Source organism: Podarcis vaucheri (genome assembly GCF_965113315.1).
Source record: "Podarcis vaucheri genome assembly, chromosome: 2".
In the NCBI taxonomy this organism is placed as follows: Eukaryota; Metazoa; Chordata; class Lepidosauria; order Squamata; family Lacertidae; genus Podarcis; species Podarcis vaucheri.
The window spans coordinates 39,516,120-39,538,050 of NC_138760.1; the positions used below are offsets into that span (position 1 = coordinate 39,516,120).

Here is a 21,931-nt window from a genome sequence, read left to right on the forward strand (position 1 = left end):
TTCCCTCAGAGAAGCATTTTAGTTTCATTTTCAGTCAAGGTACTTTGGCTTAACTCTGTTATGAATCTGTCACACTAGGGCTGCAGTATCTAATTAAGTCAATGGGATTATTCAGGAGTTGGCTGCAGGCTACAAGCTTTATACTAAGACATACATACTTCCCTGTTCCTGGAGTTGAGGTGGCACCTGGAATCTGTTTACAGAGTTTTGGCTGTAGCATTGGGAAGCATTCTTCAGTATTCTGCTGGAAATAGATATAAGGACATGCTTATTTTGAATTGCAATTTTATAATTGCACTAAGAATACGTAGTTCTTGAAATGTTTTATTGGCTCTCAAGACCAATAAACATAGAAAACATAGTCATATGAAACATTTTACAATTTTGCGCTCTGTGTTTTGGGGTGTGTGTGTGTGTTTTCCCAGAGTTGGGTGGGGATAGAGAATCAAGAAATGTTACAAAATAACAGAATGTCATGGCAGTTGTTACATATGACAGCAGTTAGATGAGAGCTTTATACATTTGTGGCATTGTGTGAACATCTTACTGAATGTTTTCATCTTCTGTTTAGCTACTTTCCTTAATTTTTGTAAATGAGTTATTTAAGGAACTAATCAGTGTCATTATTAATGCCAATACTTCCCCTTCCCCCCCAACAACACCCAGAAGTAGAGTCACTGAGAGTTTGATTGCAGTTTGACATGTTCCTGAAGTGAAGATGTTATAGTGCAAGGCAATACCAGTGAGTTCCACATGATTTGAAAGTTAAACCCAAGAATCATTGGATTTTCACCTGTGTGTGGAAATTATACCTTGGAATATGTTAAAGGTAAAGGTAAAGGTACCCCTGCCCAAACGGGCCAGTCTTGCCAGACTCTGGGGTTTGTGCGCCCATCTCACATTTATTGGCCGGGGGCCAGCGCTGTCCGGAGACACTTCCGGGTCACGTGGCCAGCGTGACAACGCTGCTCTGGCGAGCCAGAGCCGCACACGGAACGCCGTTTACCTTCCCGCTGGTAAGCGGTACCTATTTATCTACTTGCCCCCGGGGGTGCTTTCGAACTGCTAGGTTGGCAGGCGCTGGGACCGAGCAGCGGGAGCGCACCCCGCCGCGGGGATTCGAACCGCCGACCTTTCGATCGGCAAGCCCTAGGCGCTGAGGCTTTAGCCCACAGCGCCACCCGCGTCCCTTTGGAATATGTTAGACTGAAGCAAAATAAGCATTTCTTATGACCAATTGACAAGGCTGTATTCAAAGGAAGTGAAAGCAAGTGATCAGGTGTGTTAGGGGAAAAAATATTCATTTAAAAAAATGACTGGTTGTGCCAGAATGTTAATGGAGATGCACATTCAAAAGCAGTCACATTGAAAATGATCCACTTGGATTTATTCACTTGGATGCAAGAAGCATTGACACCTAGTGCATATTTAAATGCAGTCTGCATTAAGGACACCACAGATGAAAAAGCCCTCTTCTGTGTTGACATCTGCCTCATCTCTCCTAGTAGGGGCACTCTACAGAGGGCAGTGGAGTAGAAACATATTAACAGTCAGACACATTATTTCAGGAGTAGGGCGCCCTTAAGGTACCTGAGTCCCAAGCTGTCAGGGGCTTTAAAGATCAAAACCAGTATCTTGAACTGGGCTCAGAAATGAATCAATAGTCACTGAAGATCTTTTAAAACTGGCAGGATACATTCCCAGTGAGCCATAGTTGGCTTTTAATGATTCCAAGTACATTCGTTTTTCTGTTAGTTAAGTTGATGATACTTTAACAGTTAGTTTGAATGCCAGATTGTTATTTAATTAATTGGTAACATTTGCTTCTTATACTTCTGCCAGAAAGGCACCCAAGGAGACCATCTTTAAGGAGTCAAGCAATATAAGGGCCAAGTTAACAGAGCAATCCTATGCATTTTTGCTCAGAAATGAGTTCTCACTGTGTATAATAGAGCTTATTGCCAGGTTAGTGTGCATAGATTTGTAACTTTAAATCTTCAGTAAATATTTAAATGATACTGACAGATTGCATTTCTTGAATATTTGTAAATGTTTCCTTAAAAAGAGGCATAACTTATTACAGTCTCCTTATTTGCAGACATGGTTTTCTTTTGTTTGGGTGTATATAGTTTTTTTACTAGTATCATGTACACAGCACCAATCTAGTGAAACCTTGTTATGGTTTTCACTGTTACCAGAGGCACAGCTATCCTCCAGTTACATACTTCCTCATGGTCCTGGGCTTGTAGAAATCCCTGCCATTGGGAGATGTGTCAGGTCTGAAATATTGAATTGTGCAGACAGGCAGTTTATGCCTTTAAGTTTAGGTGAACATTTGATCTTTAATTTGATATTTTTTTCTTTCTGCTGTATTTATTGTTTTATAGAACATAGTCTGCGTATACACAGGTTGCACAAGCAAGAGGTTGCTTGCAGTGCAGCCTATCTTTCCTTCTCCCCTACACCCACCCAAAAAGCCAGGGTGTCCAGGGACTTTCCTGAATGGCACAATGTGTTCACCTGAATTTGGACAGTTTCCCATCCAACTGTAGCTCCGCCCCCCCATGACAAAGCTCATACTATTTGGGGAAGCTCCTTGGCCACCCACATTTCTTAGTGTTTTATGGTTTTATTGTACTCTGCTTTGAGAACTGCTTGTTACACACCGCCATAGTTAACCTGACCCAGTGTCTTGATCACGACCCAGCATTTCATTCAGATTTCTTATGAGGAGAGGAAATTGATGCAAGGACTGCCACCTCCCCTAAAATAAATGGGCAACCCATCCATAACACAGCTCTTTCTGTAAGTGAGCATGCAAGAAGCCCTAGGACCAGATACTGGTGTGGACATATTGGAATAATTGTCATTTGTATGGACAGACACTAAATGACACCCAGCCTAGCAAGTGTGAAAACGAAGCATTCCTGAAAGGAAAAGCTAAGTAACCAGACTTGTGTGGGCTGATCTTGCCTTCTCAGAGGTGAATTAATGGTACTATCATTCTGATTGTGGATTTCCTGGCTGTAGGAGTATGGTATTGAAAATGTGTTTGCGGGCTAAGTTTTCCTGCGCTCTACTTCATATTAAGTCTTACATGTGCTAGTATCTTTCAAATGAACTTGTTTTATAAGAAATTAATATGGTATTTTATTCATGTAAGAGTTCTTTCAATTTATTCTTTTCTAATCTTGTAAAGCTGTTATAAATATATCCCTGTTTGTAGATTCAAACCTATTCACAGTATGTTACGTACTCTCTATTCATGGGGGGGGGGCAAGTTTCACCAATGGTTGAGCATCCTTGAAAGGAAGTACATCTGCCTCTTTTAGTTTAAAAAGTAAACCTGTAATTCTAAATAATCAAATTCAGGCTTAAGCTGCAAGAAATATGAATGAGGACAAAATATAAGATGCATAGTGTATGAGTGCAAGGCAATGAATGCAGAATATGAAGTGTGTGTCTATTTTGTGAAGCTTGGCTAGGTATGTAATACTGTACTTGCTGGTAAAAAATTATTATTCTTGTATAAGGACCCTGTATTACTGAGAGTTTCTTTCAAGTATCAGCTTCTTAGTCATTAGCAGGAACTTCATAGCCCCAAGCTTCTTTTAATACCCAAACCAACAAAATCTTGACCAAATAAGCATTCAAAGCTGCCCTCTGTAGGCCATACTAGAGGCTGCATAGCAGATCAGCTCCTATTAGCTGACATGAGGTTCCGCAAATAAATGTAATGATCCCTTGAGCCTTGACCTTTAAAAAGAAAATAATTAAAAGTAGCCACAAAAGGTTGTGAGGAGGAATACTTTGGTGAAAGGTGCCGGCTTAAACCTTTTCCTTCAACACTCCCTCTGCTATTTTTCTCTGGGGGGTGGGGTGGGGGACAGAACTCTTCCACTCAAGTTCACAACTTCCTACAGCTGCTTTTCATTACAAAACTATCATGAGATTATTACATGTATCTGCCATGTAATTTCTTGTTTGGTCTCAATTCCATTTTGTAACATTGTATTGTGATTTGGCTAGATGTCATGGCTGTGATTTCGATGTTTCCAGAAATCTCTTAGGATCAAGAATTCCATTTTAAGTTCTTGAAATAATTCCATACAAGGGTCATTATCTTTTTTTACTTGTGTTTCTTGATCAGTAGTGAAATGAACTCTGGTGACTTGGTGATCAGATTTAATGCCTCCTTGAAGTTAGGACAGGAATTTAGTGCAGCATTACATTTACATTGTCACAATACTTATAAGATTGTTGCAGTTATTAATGTACATCAGTTACAGAGCTTATAATTAATTTTGCAGCAATAACAGATCACCAGTAAAGTGGATGAATGCTGCACACAGTATAATGATAATTTAACTTAAGACGATGCTTAAATATATGATGATCTGTAGGAGAATTTTCATGTCAAGCAAATAAATACCTGTTGGTCAATATCTTCTCCTTTGGGTTGATTCCTTTGACAAGGATGTACTTAGGGACACAGGCAGAGTTCCATTTCTTGCAATGAAGTTATTACCCAGCACTGATTCTATTTTAGAAGTGTTGGAGTACTGAAAGGCAGAAAAAATCTCTGGGGTGGGGGGCTGTATCAGGTCCTGTATCAATCTAGCAACTGACGTTCTTCCCAGCATAAGTATGCATCAGGGCAACCAAGGCTGCTTCTGTGTAAAAACAAAAACGAAAAAACTTAACAGGTATGAAGCTAGTTTAGAAATGAATCCAACCAGGCTCTTCCAAGATTAACTGCCAACACTCATTTGGACATCATGCCTGGGCAGGGAATGTTATCATTAACTACACTCTTTGGATATATGAAGATGCTTCACTTGTCTTATTTCACAAAACATTTGAAAAAGCATGTTAAACATCTTGGTCAGAGAGTTTAAAACCCCCCTGATATTTTACCTTCCCGTGCTATTTTGCCCTTTTACAATCTTTAGTTGTGTTAAGTGGGAGAGCTGTTAACATACCCAGGCAACCCCTCATTTCTGCATGTTTAATATGTGTTCAACTGTGTTTGGCATCGCACCAAACCTGGAAGTGACCTGGAAACATCATAAAGATGTAACTGAAACATCACTATAAGGGTGGGGTGGAGGTGGAATAGGGGCAGAGTGGGGCAGGGTAGGGTGTTTGCAGGCCTTTTGAATGGATTTCAGTAATACACTGCCTGTATATGTTTTATTCTTGTAGGTGTTTTTGTTTTTAAGTGGCAAAGATACATAGCCATTCTTAACAGATAACGTGATACAGTAAATATTTCTAGAGCCTACCAGTGCTGTGTTTACAATTAATTGGTATCAAGTAAATCACTTCAAATTTAATCTCTTTGAAATCATACTAATAGTATGGTAAGAGCTGAATAAAAATGAAAGGCTTAAAATTGTGGGCAAGACTTACCTGAATGATCTTTTCGTACTAATTAGTTGATATTTATTTAGGTGCTAAAAATTATTTCAAGGCATGCCAGAACTGTCATCTTGACAGATGTACATTTATTGAAACACTTTCCTTTTCATCTATTTGCCACACCCCTTCATTCCCAATTTCATTTGTTTCCACAAAATTTGTGTTTTCTTGAGCAGCTTAAATGGTGGTTGATCTTTGCAAGGCTTGCAAAATTATGTCTTGCTGGTGGAAGGGAGATAATGAAATGGTAATCAGTGTTGTATTCAGAAAAGAGACATATTGGACTTTTTATGCCAGGAGGTGTCTTGAGAATTTAGAATTCAGCTATTTATTAGATGGTGCCAACCAATTTACTTTGGATTGCTGATACAGAAAATTCAAAAATTTAGTTGGATGTTATAGTGTAGGGGAATCTTAAGATAGAAGCATGTGTATATTCAAATGAAGTGATGTTTTAAAGGGGGGGCTGTAGTTCAGCAGTGGTTTGCATGCAAAAGCTGCTAGGTTCAACATTAGGAAGCCACCTTATACTGTTACAGACCATAATTCTATCTAGTTCAGTATTGCCTACACAGACTCAGAGATTCTTCAAGGTTTCAGATACAGTGGTACCTTGTGTTACAGACGCTTCAGGTTACAGACTCTGCTAACCCAGAAATAGTGCCTCAGATTAAGAACTTTGCTTCAGGATGAGAACAGAAATCATGCGGTGGTGGCTCAGTGTCAGTGGGGAGGCCTCATTAGCTAAAGTGGTACCTCAGGTTAAGAACAGTTTCAGGTTAAGAACGGACCTCCAGAACAAATTAATTTCTTAACCCGAGGTACCACTGTAGAAGCCTGGAGACTCCAGAAATTGGAGAAGAGCTATGACACTGTGATGCAGGGCATGTTTTCAGTGTAGGAGTTCCCAGCTTCAATCACCAGCATCTATAGTATGGGAAAGTGGAGGATGAGAGGGAGCACTTGGAAAGCCCCCTGTTTAAAATCCCAGTGAATGTGAATGAGTCTTCTTCAACCTCATCTCTTCCCATTGCTGAGCTACAACTTCCATCATCCCTGATCATCGCTGTGCTGCTGGCAGTTGGTCCAACAACTGCCAAGGACACCAGATTGGGGAAGACTGTGTAAAGAATGCTGAGCTAGATGAATGTATTTTTTGACTCTGTATAAGGTAGTTTTCTATTGCTGCTGGTTATGAGTCTCATGCTCACACAAATGAACAAACAACTTGTTTCGTTTTTGATGCAGGAATGCCTTATTAAAGAAGAAAGAAAGTAAGCTGTGGTGCTTAGCCTAAAAATCTATAGTCTCTTGCTTATACCAAAGATTTTTAGGTGTCTGGTGGAAAGAGGATTTGGGAGAACAATTAGCTTTCTGAAATGTAATGCTTTCTGTCTACCAGCCTGACTTTCTTAGCAGCTGTACATATCCAGGCATTCCAAAATTCCATTTTGCAACATCTAGCATGCTTTGGTAAGCATTGTGGGTCCCATCTGCTTCCATTGTCTATCAGCTACTGTTCATTCTAGATATCTCACCATGAGGTTTTAGCAGATCCTATTTGCTACTCCATTCATACGGTATGGTTTATTGTCTTAGCTGGCTAGTAATCTTTGACATTTGGGCAGTTGATTCTGCTTTACAGAGCAGGTGAAAGTTTTTGATAAAATTAAATTTGGCCAAGGTGTTGATTCTTAAGCATCAGCAGCTACAAGCCAAACTTCGGAAGAGTTGGCCAGCACTGGCATTTTCACTTAACTGAGACACTGGATCATCAAATATGCACAAGCAGATGGTTAGACTCATGTTAATTACAGAACACATTTGAGCCAAATTCAGACAGATATTCGTGGTGATTTGCATACTGCAGACTTAAGATTCCTTTTTCCAATGGAAAAGCCCTTGAATGAATGACTTATGCAGCCTACTGGATATTTCTGATAAGGCCATCAGTTCAGAACCAATTAACACTTGGAATAACTTCCTATCACAGGGTTTTAGGCAGCATTTTATATTTTATTGAGATAAGCAGAGGAGTACAACATGTGACTTTGCAATTGCTGTAGGTAGGTATGTGTAATGTAAATTAACAATTGGTTCTGTTAAACTTTTATTTCTCTGGACAAAAGTATCGTATACAAAAAAGCACATTTACTTAAACTCTACTTTCAGCTGCCCTTATTTATGATCCTGCAAATGTTCCCTATATAAGCAATCTTACCTATAGGTGAGTGTTCTTGCAGCAGTCTGTGCTATCAAAGGAAGCTGTGGCCTGGAGGTTCTTACTTTTTATCTCTCCAAATGCCTAAATCAGTTGTTCCAAATTGCCGATTTACTTAAAGGATGAGTCCTGGGCTATGTGTCCTGCTCTCATTTGACTAGAGAGAGGCTGTTTGGATGACCTTAATTTTCTGAGGGTCCATTGTGGGTTATGTTCCTGATTTTCAAAGCTGGAGAAACAGTTATTGAACTGAGGCAACAGAGAGTTTTTGTAGCCTGTGAGTGACTAATTTAGCAACTAAGGGAAAATAAAAGAATAAAAAAATGTGCTGTTCTATAAATGGAATTCTTACATACATTTAAAAATAGAGCTTCTTTGGGTTGCTTTTGAGGAAGTAGCATAATTGCAGAATAGTGTGCCTCTCCTACTTGGTTAAGTTGCTGACGTATTAATGTAGTATCAGAAAGAAGTTGTATAGCTGTTCAGGAAAAAGGTCCTGCCATGATTAAGACAATATGCAGTGCTTTAAAACCATATGAACCCGAGAGGAATTGCTGCTGGTTGGCTTGTACCTGCCACTTCTACTTGCTTGACGCATTGAGTAAATATATGTTGAAATTGGGCTAGCTAGTTCAATTTGAGGTTATCCACAGTAAAACCTAGGAACTGATTACGTTCTCTGAAGTGAAAATGTTAGGATGTATGTTGGGGTAGAAACAATGTACTTATTTCCTTGGGATCCTGACTCTGTGTGATCCTGATTGTATTTTTGTGATAACAGGGGCATGGTCTGAGATATTAAGAAGACAGATCTCCAAGTTGTGGACTTAAGAATTTCTGTGATTAAGAAATAATCCATTCTGGAGTAATTTTTTGACTTTGCATGCTCTCACTCAATCCAAGACTCATTATGTGAACAGCCCTCTCTCATGCAAGGAAGCCTTTGGGACACATGTCTGATAACTACTTAGTATGTGGCTTAACTACTTGGTTTGTGGAAGGAAACTCTATTTTTGAGCCTGTGCTCATGTAGTAAAATGGATATGTGGGCATTCTTTACACATGATGGTGTATATTTGTACAATATTTGTGTACTCCTTTTCTGCTGTAATATTTCTCAAAGCAGTTCCCAATAATAGAACTGGATTTATAGACAGGTCATACTGCCTTGGCAATTCTGAATTGCAGGTGCTGTCAATGGGATCATGTGATTCTTTGTTCTGCCCCTCTCAAAGGTGGTGGTGACAAAGAGAGGTCCTAGTAGCAGATGTTTTTCAGAGTCCTAGACTGATACCTTTTGAGAGAGGAGACCACACACATGTGCATGCCTTGTAGTGTTCACCTCACCGTTCATTGTGTTTTGTGGAGTATCTAGAATTCTGAAGTTGTGTGGCAGACCCTTTTTTTTAAAAAAAGTATTTTTATTAAAGATTTCTTGGTTTACAAAAGTATGTGCAATGTCTCTTTTTTCAAGTTACATTTTCTTGATCAGTTTCATTTGTTGAGACATTAGTGTTACATTAGGAAGAAAAGGGGGAAAGAGGTGGAGGGGGAATGGTGAGTGGGGGTGGGGTCGGGTGGCAATGTTTCTATTTTACTTAATGTGTGTGTGGGGGGGGTTGTGTCAGCGTCACTTGTGCAGGTTCTCTTTGCTACTTGCTTGTGTTCCTTTAGTGGTGAGAGAGGTTGGGGATGGCCTAGAGTGTGATTGTTTATTTGTGATTGGCTGTGGTGAACTTTGTTTTCATGTGTGAGTGGGGTGGGTGGATGTTTTGGATCAGGTTAGCCAAATGGATTCATATGCTGTTGGTGGATTCTTGTCGTTGTCTTGTTGGGCTGTGTATGTGATAAAGGGGAGCGATACCGGGGTGAAGGCGTCATCTTCTATTTGTCCCCATATCAGTTTCAGTTTATTGGTTAATTTTTCTAGTAAGGCTGTTTCCCATGCTATTTGGTACCATTGGTCCATGCTTACTCCTGACAGGACTCTCCAGTGTCTGGTTATGATGTTTCTGGCTGCTGAGAGTAGGTGGGTTATGAGTTCTTTGTGATGTGTGGGCATTATTGTCTTGGAAGAGGCAGACCCTTTCTTCATACCCTGCTTGAAACTTAACTTCAATTCTGGGCGACAATACAGGATTTATTCAAGTTTCTGAGCCCTGTTGGCTGGCTGACTTTATTAAAAAAATTGTTTGTATTATTTGGAAGAAGTTGTTAATGAAAGAATTCTGTGTTTGCAAAAAGGCTGGCATGTAGCTCAGTATAATGTGTGGCATAGTGCGTCCTAGCAGCTGTTGCACCATAAACTTAAATATGCTTACCCATTGAAGGCCCAGGGGTATTCTGTATGCTTTTATCAGCATAGAGTTGATACCTTTAGGGGTCATGCTAAAATAAAATTATTTATCATCAATAGTGAATGTTTAATAATGTAATTTCTGGTACAGACCCAAACATTCAAGAAGAAATCTGCTGCCTTGTTCTCAGCAGATTTCTCCAGCTACAGCTGAAGTACCATTGGTTCTGACAGTAATCTTTTAGTGCTAGTGCACTCCACGCTAACAGTTTTTATAGTAATAGCCAGTGCTTGAGAATCCAAAAGTAATAATTCAACTGAAATAGTGTGAAATGAATTACGTAGATGCTTTCAATTCTTTCATGTGAATAATTTCAGGCATTCATTCAGCAGTGAAGGAATGTCTGCTTAAGGGGTTTGAGGGTTTCTGTTTGTGTGTTTCTTTGTTTTGTAACTGACCCAGTATTTTCTTAGGAGAGTTCAAGTACATTTACCTATACAAGCACATGTATATGCACGTGCTCGCATAAGAATTGGATAGGACTGTATCTAAAAATACTGTCATCTTCTTTAATATTTAACCAGTTTTCTAAACATGCAGGCAGCCCTTTTCCCAATAGGATAGAAAATGAAACTGAACTGATTATGGTGGCTACGTTTTTAGTGTTTTCTTCTGTAATCCAAGTTTTAAAGAAATGGCTTTGGTTACATTTATCTCAGTGCCTTAGATAAATCAGCAGCTTCTATATTTCAGTTTTTTATGGTAAGTTGTTTTGGAAGTTGAATGGAATCCGTTCCGGAAGTCCGTTCGACTTCCAAAACGTTTGGAAACCGAAACGTGGCTTCTGATTAGCCGCAGGAAGCTCCTGCAGCCAATCGGAGGTTGCAGAAGCCCTGTTGGGTGTTCGAGTTCCAAAGAACGTTTGCAAACTGGAACACTCACTTCTGGGTTTGCAGCGTTTGGGAGCCAAAACATCCAAGTACCAAGGCATTTGGGATCCAAGTTACGACTGTATAGCCGGGAAGGTGGCATACATAAAATGTGCTGTTCATCAGGGGAATAACAGAATTCTGACAAGGGTGTTCAGACTTAAGGATTTGCTTCCCCACACAGTCATTTAGCAGGGGCAAAACTAAACTTTATTTCACCTGGGTCAAAGACCCAGTTTGGCACCCCATGCACATTTGCGTGTGTACACACACAGGTTGGGAGCCTCGATGGTGCTTCTCTGGAGGCTTCAGCTGGGGCAAAAAAACTGGCTAGGCCCTCCTCCCCCGGTAGCTACAGCTCTGTCTGAAATTGGGTCCAATTAGTACACTTTCTTGTTCTCCATCAACTCCCATTTTCTCCTTGCGGCCTCTCATTTTGAGTTATAGCAGATCCATTCAATACCAGTGTGGTGTGTTCAGGTCTAATGCCATTGTGATAACAGCAAGAGGAGTGTTAAAATTTCTATAGAAACACCAAAGTTCAAAAAGCTTGTGTTCTGCTTCCCCCGCCCCCTCTACTCACACACATTCATCTTTGGATTGAAGCCATAGTGAGTTCAGGCTGCAGGAGAGGGCCTTTTTGCTGGTGGCACCCAGGCTTTGGAACACCCTCCTGAAGTAAGTAAGACTGGTGCTAACACAATCCTCATCCCAGGGAGACTATTGAACTCCTGAATCCCTGCGTTGAGGCTGTTTTGAACAACTGAGGGGGAACAAGATGAACCTTAATCCGGATAAGACAGAGGTCCTGTGGAAGGAAAAACATACACTTTTGTATGGAGGCTTGTAACTGATTCCAGAAGGGGTTGCATTTCATCTGAATGATCAAGTTCACATTTTGTGAATACTTCTAGAATCCATGCTAAATGGGGATGATGAGATGGCAGCCGTGGCCAGTGGTGCTTTTTCCAGTTTTGGCTGATTTATTAGCTGAAACTCTACCTGGAGAGAATGAATGTTGTCTCAGTTATCTATGCACAAGTGAGTATCTAGGCTGGACAACTGCAATGTACATGAGGTGGCTTTTAAAAGTGGTTAAGAACTTTCATCTGGAACAAATAAAAGTTGGTTGCGGCTGGGTGGTTAAAGTGCTTTGCACCTACATTATACCAGCTGCACTGTCCCAATGTGTTTCTGAACCCAAATTAAAGTGCTGGTGGTAATCTTAAAATCCCTAATCAGTTTGGGACTGGGTTACCTACAGGACTGTGCATGGGATGGAACCTCTGAATCTACCTTGTGGGCTCTGCTCAGGCCAGTTTCTTTCTTTTTACAGATACCTGAAGGAATTCCGCACAGAGCAGTGCCCACTCTTTGTGCAGCACAAGTGTACTCAGCATAGGCCCTATACATGCTTCCACTGGCACTTTGTCAACCAGCGTCGCCGCCGGTCTATCCGCCGTCGGGATGGCACCTTTAACTACAGTCCTGACATTTACTGCACCAAATACGATGAGACCACAGGGATCTGTCCAGAAGGAGATGAGTAAGTTACTCAAGGCTGCATCTAACTTGACCAGATGGAGGTTCCAGCCTGCACTTACAGAGAGGAGAGAATTCAACAAACCAGCTTTTTAAAAATCATGCAGAAGAACCCATGAAGAAATGTGGAAACGCTGCAGTAGAAACTTGAACAAAAAATTAATTACGATTGCACCACACCTATATATCCCCCCCCCAATGAAGGCTGTAATTCAAAGGTTTTTTTGCTCTGGAATAATCCTAGAGAAATTAGTGAGGTTTATTTTAAAATTAATGACCTGAGGATCGTTTCCTCATTTTATATCCTTATTTTACAAAGGATACAAATGGGAAAAAAGTGCTGGATTTGACAACCGTGAGGACTAAAAATTTTTTTTTGTTGGGCAGCATGTTTCAGCCTTTGAGTTTCTACGAGCTCTCTTTTCCCCCCCTCCCCTGTAGGTGTCCATTCCTGCATAGAACTACTGGTGACACAGAACGTAGATATCACCTGCGCTACTACAAAACTGGAATCTGCATCCATGAGACTGACTCGAAAGGAAACTGCACCAAGAATGGTCTCCACTGTGCTTTTGCTCATGGGCCCCATGACCTCCGCTCTCCAGTTTATGATATCAGGTTAGTAGAGGATGAAGTTCCTTGTCTGCAGAAGTATGCTTGCTAAGCCAAAATGGAACAGATCAGAGTACAAAATGCTGCTGAATGTGTAGTGTTTAGCATCAGAAGTATGATGGTGTTCTGTTTTCTCTCTTCCTCCACCCCTGCCCCCCAACCCCGCACAAAAGAATATGTTATATACAGTCCTTTAAGGCCGTTTCCTGTGACTTTTTATGCATCACAAGGTGACTTGGGCAAGTATCTTGGTGCCAGGAGCCCCATTATTATGAATGGGTTTAATATAAGCCAGGCTATTGCTAAGCCTCCACCATTGCCCTCACTAGACATAAGATAGTAAGGTAGCTAGGAAGAGGTTAAATCTGCCCCCCTCCAACTATACCCCCCCCCGAGCATATCTCCACCACCAGATGACTGTCAAAAATTACCTATCAGTTTAAAGAAAGGGATGGTATGACTTTAATTTCTTAGAACAAGATTTGTATAGAAACAAACAGCCTAAGTGTTTGTAAGATTGGGTGAAACTGGACATTGGTAGCAAACATTGGTCTAGGAATTCTGGTTACCCCCATATATCTGTGAAGCAGAGGGAGAGGACATGATTCGCAGGGAAGATGCTATGGTATGGGAATATGCTTTGAGAAAAAACCCTTTTTTTCTATCCACATTTCCCCATAGTCTACAACCACTTTATCTGTTTTGTCCCACAATGCAGCAGATGCATATCTGAGTCCCATGACTAGAGAGGGAGTACCAGTGGGAAAGTGGCAGCAGGGGAAGGATTAATTACCCTTCCCCTGCCTGCTGCTTCTTCCCTGCAGATCACACCCTCCCCCAGCTGATGTATAGTTGTGTGTTACTGACTGGGGTTCCCAGCCCTGAGTCTGCAACCAAGTGTCTCTTTCAGGCCTTAGAGGTAAATATCATTTCATTAAGTATATGGGAGAGCATGTTTAAAGAGATGTTAACATTAGACCTAAGGTATCCTTTCCAATAGTTCTGTAAGATGAAAATACTTAAGTTTAGGAAATAGACATTGTATTTGTTTGTTCTATTTATGTTATGGCTATCAAAAGGGAATATGTGAAGCATGCTAGGAGTTTACTTGGGTTTGTTTTGGGAGGTGGGGAGGATTAATTATGCTATATTAACTTGCTGGAGGCACACCAGTTGAGATTCAACCAGGATCTTATTTTACCTTCTTCATGAAGCACCATGCCCCTGCGTGCAAATAAATGTGTGTGTTGTATAGGGGATTAATAGAACAACAGTGGAAAATGGGGTGCAATATGTCTTGTAGGAGTTTTCTCCAAAATAGCAGGAGGACAGAGTGCTCATACAAATCCTGAATCTCTAAAAGTGGGCTTAGCAAAAAAAGAAAGAAAGAATAAATGTATGGGAATTCCTGCATTGTGGCAACTCCTATCTGGTAGACACACATCTCTTTCTCTGAATCTTCTCTGCCTGCCTATTGTTCATTTAACTCTGTTCCCTAAGGGAGCTTCAGGCCATGGAAGCTTTGCAGAATGGTCAGACTACATCAGAGGGTGGCATAGAGGGTCAGTCTGCAGTTGCCGCTAGCCATGCTATGATAGAGAAAATACTCAGTGAAGAGCCAAGGTGGCAAGGTGAGTTCCTTAGGGTCTTACATAGGGCTGTCCATTGTTCTTGGACTGCCCACTCCTCCTATCACAAGGTTCTTCATGTAGGAAGCAATATGCTTGTCATCGCGAATTAACCAGCCACACCTGTCTTCACAGACACAACATATGTTTTGGGAAACTACAAAACAGAACAATGTAAGAAGCCCCCACGTCTCTGTCGACAGGGTTATGCCTGCCCTTACTACCATAATAGCAAAGATAGAAGAAGGAGCCCCAGGAAACACAAATACAGGTACAGTGCCTCAAGATCTGGTGTTTTGGAAGGGACCAGTAGTTTTTAGTCCTGTTGAGAGCAATATATTCCTTTTGAAGTTAAGCTCTAAGGATTGGTTCAGATATTGTTTTTGAGAGGAATAAGGTCTGCTGGGTTGTGTGTATACTTCTGGCAACTGTTAATACTGAAAGTGATCCTAATTGTTATATTTAAGAAAATGTTTTGGGGCAGTTTCTTAACACTGGTTACTTGTTTTTATGCAACCTCTGAGTGTTCAGAATGGGTGGTGGTGAGAGCACCCTTAATTTTTGTAGCTGGGGTAAGCTATTTTGCTGTCTGTTCAAGCATCTAGATACTATAAATGTGGGTTATAAATAATATAATATAATATGTAATATGGGCGATGAGAGCACTTTTTAATCTTCTAGCTTAGAAAGTTTTGCTCTTTTATTTTTCTCTGTTGTAATTTTCCTGTCTTATATTGTTTTGTTTGATTAATTTATCGCCTTTTATCATGCTTCATTTTTTGTTGTATTAATATGCCATTCACCACTTTGAAGCAAGTTACTGTTGTTGTTAATAAAATAAGTAGTAGTAGAAGTACTTAAAAGTAGTACTTAATAATTGTTGAGATGATATAACTTCAAAAATTGGTGCTGGAATTCTACTGCTGTTCTCTTCCTTCTTCCTTCCTTTTTCCTTATGTATCATGTCTATTAGACTCTGTATCTTTTAATCTCTGTGCAACCCCTAGAATTTGCTTTATAGCAACATAGTGCTAGCACAGTTTTCAGAGTGGGAATCTCTAGTCCTTGTGAAAATTGTGTTACACGTTGAGACTTAATACTTCAAATAGAAAGGCCACATGCAAAGGTATCTCTCTGAGATCACAGGTTTCCATTAAACTCCCACAGTTCATGTTCAAACTGTATTTCAAGCATTGGTCAGACAAGGTACTTGTCTCCTGCTGTTGTGTGCTTTCCTCTTCTGTGGGGGCAAAGAAGACTGTCCTCTTGAAAGCCACCAGCTTCTGTCCTAATTCAATGTGACCTGAAATCATATGTATTTAGTTCTGCATAATGAAGTAAAACCTTCCACTGCCTTGGGAAAAGCTATATTGCAGGTAGCTAAGGTATTCAATATGCAGAAGTAAGTGGCAGGGATATATGGAAGCAGTAGACTGGGCATCCCTGTTTGGGACAGTGAGATAAGTTTATTTGATGGTACCAAGTTGGAATTGGGTTACTTATTCTATACCATTGCTGCCTTCTTTATGCAGGTCATCCCCATGCCCCAGTGTGAAACATGGAGATGAGTGGGGAGATCCCAGTAAGTGTGACAATGGAGATGCATGCCAGTACTGTCACACCCGCACAGAACAACAATTTCATCCAGAGGTACAGTGAGCAACCCTTCCTGTTGGCTGCCTGGCTAGATAAATGGAGGGGCTCCAGGGTTTATATGTGCTGATAAACAGTAACACTTCTAATAAAAAGTACAATAAGAACACTGGAAGAGAAAAGAATCCAAGGGGTCCTGAGGAGCTGAAATTGCTTGAGATCTTGGATTCTTCACCCATAAGTGCTCCTATTGCCATCTAGACATGCTGGGAAGAATGTTTCCTTGGACATTGAGAGTACAGCTGGCAGGGGCTGCAGGAACCAAGGTGAGGGGCCAAATGGGGCTTGATGGTTGGATGTAGGAGAGTGAGAAAATTTGGAGTGGACTATGGCGCATGCGGAAGCCTAGAAGACACAGACAAGAGGCTGAGGGAGGTGCATGAGATCTAGGTAGTACCCTGAGGGGTTAGGCTGACTCCTTGTCTTGTTTTTCTGTATTTGAGACATAATTCGTCCAAAATGCGAAAAAAGAATTTTTACTGTCTTATAAGGTATTCAGAGCAAAGTCAGAACAATGATGGGGAACTAAATGTCATGAAGGCTTTCAAAGTTGGAACAGAAGGTGTGATGAATTTGGGAACTGACACCTTCCTCCTGTGCATACAAGGACAGCAGAGTTAGTCTTAGTGTACACAACCCTTATCATAAGAAGACCATGTGTTTTCTAGCAACATTTGATGTCACTGTTGGGACATGGCTGCCCTGTCTATCAGCAGAATCCTTTCAAACTCTAGTTAAACATAGTTGAAGCAGTTCAACTATGGTTCCTTTCCTCTTTCCCCAAAGACTGCTGTTCTGGCAGCATTGGGTGGTAGGGGCTTTGGGAGTGATTCCCATGGATGCATATACACATGGAAACACTTCTCTTGAATGGATACTATACACTTCTTTTGCTCAAATGTTTTCATGTAGTCCAGTTCTGGATCCTTAGATAGAGCCAGTGTATGCACAGGACCATCATTCAGTAAGTTCCAAGAGTCATTAAAGCTGCAGTTCTATACACACTTATATGGGAGTAAATCCACCCAAACTTTTGAGTAGACGTGCAAAATATTGTGATGAAGTTTTAATCAACTGTATTAATTATCAATGGTAATAATGCTAAAAGTAATTCTGTGAATGTCAAATATAATTTGGGATCAGAGTTATATGTAAAGCAAAACTGAGGCACATCAAACTCAGTTGCATTTCTTGGTATAGTTTTATTTTTTTAAAAAAATCATTATAGATAACTATGTGTGCTCACTTTCATCACATTTTGTGCTTTCCTCCCCAGATCTACAAATCAACAAAATGTAATGACATGCAACAGTCTGGCAGCTGCCCCCGAGGACCCTTCTGTGCCTTTGCACATGTAGAACGTAGGTGGTCTTATCTTTATCTAGCAATAAAGTGTAAGCTGTGAGAGAAGTGTCATCCTGGGTTCAAAGTGGGACTTCATTTGCTGGATCAAGCAAAATTCAAAACAAATTACCGCCCTCCCCTCAGCAAGTCAGGGGAAAGAATTCAAAAATAAATATTCCAGTGGATTTTATTTTGTGTGTTGTATCTTTTACTTTGGAAAAGACGCTTTAGCCACCAGATGGTGTGCGCTCTAATTGCATTTCCTCAAAATTAAGTGACACCCAGTGGCCACTCAAGGTATTGTACAGTTTTAAGTTTTGCTGTGGGCATTTTGGGCTGCTGGTTTGTAATTTGCCTGCCTGAGGCTGTGAACACACAATTTCTTTCTGCGGAGCAAAGGAAAGAACTCATCTGTTGTAGTATTTGACCTGATCCTTTCATGAAGGAATTTTCTGCTTTTGAGATTTCTTTTTAAGAAGCCAGATCAATGTGGCACAGATCACTTGGTTGGAGTCTTAGAAATGATGGGCAAGAATTTTTGGACACTTGATCAAGACATATTTCATAGAGGGAGGAGCAGTGATAGGATTTTCCTCTTCAGCAAGGCACTGGTGAGTATGGATGGGGGGATCTGTGACTCCCCAGGTGCTGTTGGACTTCAACTCCCAGCCTGGTCAGTGGTTGTGAATGATGGGAGTTGTTATTCAACCACGTCTAGTGGGGCACAGATTCACCACCCCTGCTGTAGCTCAACACTGGCATTAAAAGTGAAATAAGCAGTGTCTTGCCCTAACCTGAAATATGTAAGAAGAAAGCTGAAATGGTTTTTGAACTACCCACCCTCTGCAAATCACTTTGGAGGAATGAAGGTGAAGCCACCTCCACAAATCCAGTCTGAATCGGTGAAGGTCCTCTCCATTCAACCCTAACCCCACCCAGATCTTGTCTGCTGAGCTGAAGACTGGATCTACTTCATATTCTTTCCCTTCCAGGTGCCCCAGACATTTCAGAGTGGGCTTGCCACGCAGATTCAGAACAACTGTTAACAGCTCTTGTTTCTCCATGCATAACATATTCTGCCATATGAATTGTCTAGTTTGCTCTATTGGGAACATGGGATCTTTCCGTACGTAAAAAAATCAATTCTAGTGTTCTGAAATCAAATCAGTATACTAAGGTCTTTCTGTCTCCATTCCAAAACAGAGGGATAAGAACTGGGAAAGGGCTATTACCTTTAGGAATCACATCATGGGTGTAGCCAGGATTTATTTCAGGGAATCAGACTTTATGTTGCGGGGGGGGGGGAGAACCAAGTTATCTGCAACACAATTGTTTTTATTTATTTATTTATTTACTTACTTACTTACTTTGGGTGGGACAGCTGCCCCCCCCCCCGGCTCCCTGGCTACAGCCATGCTTCACACCTGGGCTTTCAAGAAGTATATGGTTGGACATAGTTGGAAATAGAATGCTGGACTGTGTAGACAGTTGGTCTGATCCAAGAGGGTTGTTATAGTCTTACGTTCTTCAGGCTATGATTCTAAGCAAGCATACAAAAGAAAACATCATTGAAATTGTAAGCTTGCTTACCTAGTAAATATGCTTAGAATTGGAGTGTCAGTCATCACCGTCAAGGTATTCTTAGCCATCATTGAACATTAGAGATGGAAACCCTGATTCAGTAGGTCTTTTGAATGAATAGTTACATCTGTCATTGCTTTAAGAGTGTAATTTATAATTTTAGGGAAAGCTAAGACACTCAAGGCAACAAACCAAACATTTATCAACTTTGTCTTATGAAAACTTTCTGTTATTTCTGTACTGGTATGAGGATTGCTGCAAATAGATACGGATCTATGGAACCTCTGCACTTAGGAGAGCCATAAGATCCATTTTCATTTTTCTGCATACATTGTGTCATGTTTTTGTTTTGCATTTCTTACAGAACCTCCACTTAATGAAGAGTTACAATCAACATCCTCTGTTTCCAGTCCTACACAAACAGGCCCTGTAATGTATATGCCCTCGGCAGCAGGCGATTCTGTTCCCGTTAGCCCTTCTAGTCCACAAGCCCCAGACCTTAGCAATGTACGTAGAAATTTTGAAAGTTCTTCACTTTGTAGGTTTTTACTGCAGACTTCTCTAAATATGAATGCCTTCTAGAAGAAGAAGCTGCCCCCTCGGACTCAATTACATTGTGTTAAGGAAATGGTGCCTATATTTCCCCCATAAAATTTACTTTGAATTTGTGGGGGTTGGCAGAGCACTGGGATGCAAAACAGGTTTCCATCTGTGAGCTGAGATTTTGAAGGAACATAGTGGCATGGGTTTAAATCACAACTGCCACTTTCAAACTGGATTAGACAAGCTGAGCTGCTTTAAATTTACTTGGAAGTCATTTTCAAGCTGCCATATGGAGCAGCCCAAGGCTTTTCTGTGAAATTTAATACTGTTGTAATGCTCCCTGCTTAGAATTTGTCCCATTTGGGAAGTACTCTTTCTTCATCTGAAAATGACTGCTTCTAGAACACCTATTCAAATCATTAAAATGTTTGCATGGTTTTGCTTTTCTCCAGTTGAATAAAGTGCTCCAAGCATAAAAGGGAAAGATCAATCTCTTGTTGTGGGTGCTGAGCTCTCATCTGAGGTCTCATCTGAATTGCTTACCTTGTGCATAGTGGCAGCTGCTCCTAACTAAATGTTTGGGAATACAGCCTTGGAGCTTGTGTACTATGATATGTTTGAAGAATTTAACCTGGGGTAGTTGCCCTCTGTTTTCATGTTAAGCTAAAATTAAGCTGTAGTTATCCCTTGGGAGAGTCTTGCATATTTCTAGTGAATCATATCAAGTCACTGTTTAGAAGTAGACATCCTGCTGTCTAGTGGCAAGCTCACACTCTCACCTTTTGGCGAGCAAATTGTAATGTCTCCTTCCAAGTCCACCTGCTTTTGTCATACTGAAGCACCCTTTGTCTGTTATTACTTCAGCCTGCTCAGCTGTGTATGTAGGCTGCAAGCCGAGTGAATGATGTTTTAATTATGCCTATTACATATGACTGATTAAAGCTAAATAAATTGCTCATCCCACATATTCTGTGTTATGTCTTTGTCTTTGACTGTAGGTATGGAATAAACCAGGAACTCTGCCAACTAGCCCCACTTCTACTACAGTAAGTATCTACTCTAACTGGGGAGAGAGAGCATTACACAACCTGTGCTGGTTGAATGAAAATTGTCATTGTAAGAGGCTCCCAAGAGTCCCCTCTTCCTTAATTCAAGCCTCATCTGTTTTACATTTCGAAACAGTTGTTATGTATGCCACAGTCCTGTATGTTTGCAGATCAGTAGCTCCCAGCCAACATGGCTTGTTATACCTCCACTGTTGGGAGACAGTATGCTTCCGAATACCAGTTGCTGGGAATTGCAGATAGGCAGAATACTGTTGTGCTCATATCCTGCTTGCAGGCTTCCCACGGGCATCTGGTTGTCCACTGTGAGAGCAGGATGTTGTGCCAAATGGACCATTGACCTGATCCAGCAGGCTCTTCCAATGTCCTTACGGTCAGAGTATGGCGTTGGGCACATAATTTAGATTCCCTAAAAGTTTCTAGTCCTTATGATTATGAATATGCACATAAACATGTCCTAGCAACTCAAGTACAGAATTCCTGACAAATCACTCGGCTATTAAACATTTTGTCCTGAAGATACTCTCCTTTTCTTTTGTCCATGGTTCTTTAGCAAAGCAATCTTGAATGGCTGCATATGTAAAAAACAAAGCTGAGTGGCTTCTGATAATTTGGAAGTTCTCTGTCCCAGTTGTGCATAAATACTAAAGAACTCTCATTTTTCTCATTGTTGTGATGGGCCCATTAACCATAGTTGTTTATGACAGGGAGGGATGGGAAGCCCCCAATAAGAGTGATGCAATCAAACATTTCAAAAAAAGTTTTTAGATGCTTTCAATTCTGTACTTGTAAGCTGCCTTAAGCGTTTTTCTACGGAAAGGTAGGGTGTAAATATTTTAATAAATGAAAACATTTAAAAATATTTATCAGTTTAGGTCAAGGAAGAATGGAACACGTGGTTCATATGGGGCTGTAAATATGTAGGAAAACTGAAACAAAGAATTTGGGTTATGGGAATAAGAGTAAGAAGCTGCACTGAGTGAAAATATTCAGCACTATGATCACTATGAACCACTTCCCAACCACCTCTGTTTTCTGAAGCATGGACTGACTCCACATTTTTAATACTTTTTTTCCTTTTAAACTTGAAGCATAG

General features: G+C 40.7%; 1 protein-coding gene and 1 long non-coding RNA gene across 5 annotated transcripts in view; one reads left to right on the forward strand and one right to left on the reverse strand.

The window, feature by feature from the left end:
- Positions 1-21,931, forward strand: part of UNK (unk zinc finger) — a 52,739-nt gene that overhangs the window by 8,403 nt on the left and 22,405 nt on the right. For 2 of the 4 annotated variants that reach the window (XM_082203590.1, XM_082203591.1), the window contains exons 2-9: positions 12,205-12,414; positions 12,852-13,028; positions 14,523-14,653; positions 14,786-14,921; positions 16,183-16,300; positions 17,580-17,664; positions 19,593-19,735; positions 20,770-20,817. In XM_082203590.1, the coding sequence (XP_082059716.1) occupies positions 12,205-12,414; positions 12,852-13,028; positions 14,523-14,653; positions 14,786-14,921; positions 16,183-16,300; positions 17,580-17,664; positions 19,593-19,735; positions 20,770-20,817 (1,048 nt within the window). Of the gene's footprint in view, positions 1-9,232; positions 11,711-12,204; positions 12,415-12,851; positions 13,029-14,522; positions 14,654-14,785; positions 14,922-16,182; positions 16,301-17,579; positions 17,665-19,592; positions 19,736-20,769; positions 20,818-21,931 lie in introns of those variants that run through there. The other 2 variants (XM_082203592.1, XM_082203593.1) reach the window with 2 other exon arrangements.
- LOC309522057 lies at positions 11,056-12,202 on the reverse strand. Its single transcript, XR_014214819.1, has 2 exons — positions 12,119-12,202; positions 11,056-12,081 (listed from the first exon to the last, which is right to left on the reverse strand). It is a non-coding gene; the product is annotated as an uncharacterized lncRNA (long non-coding RNA).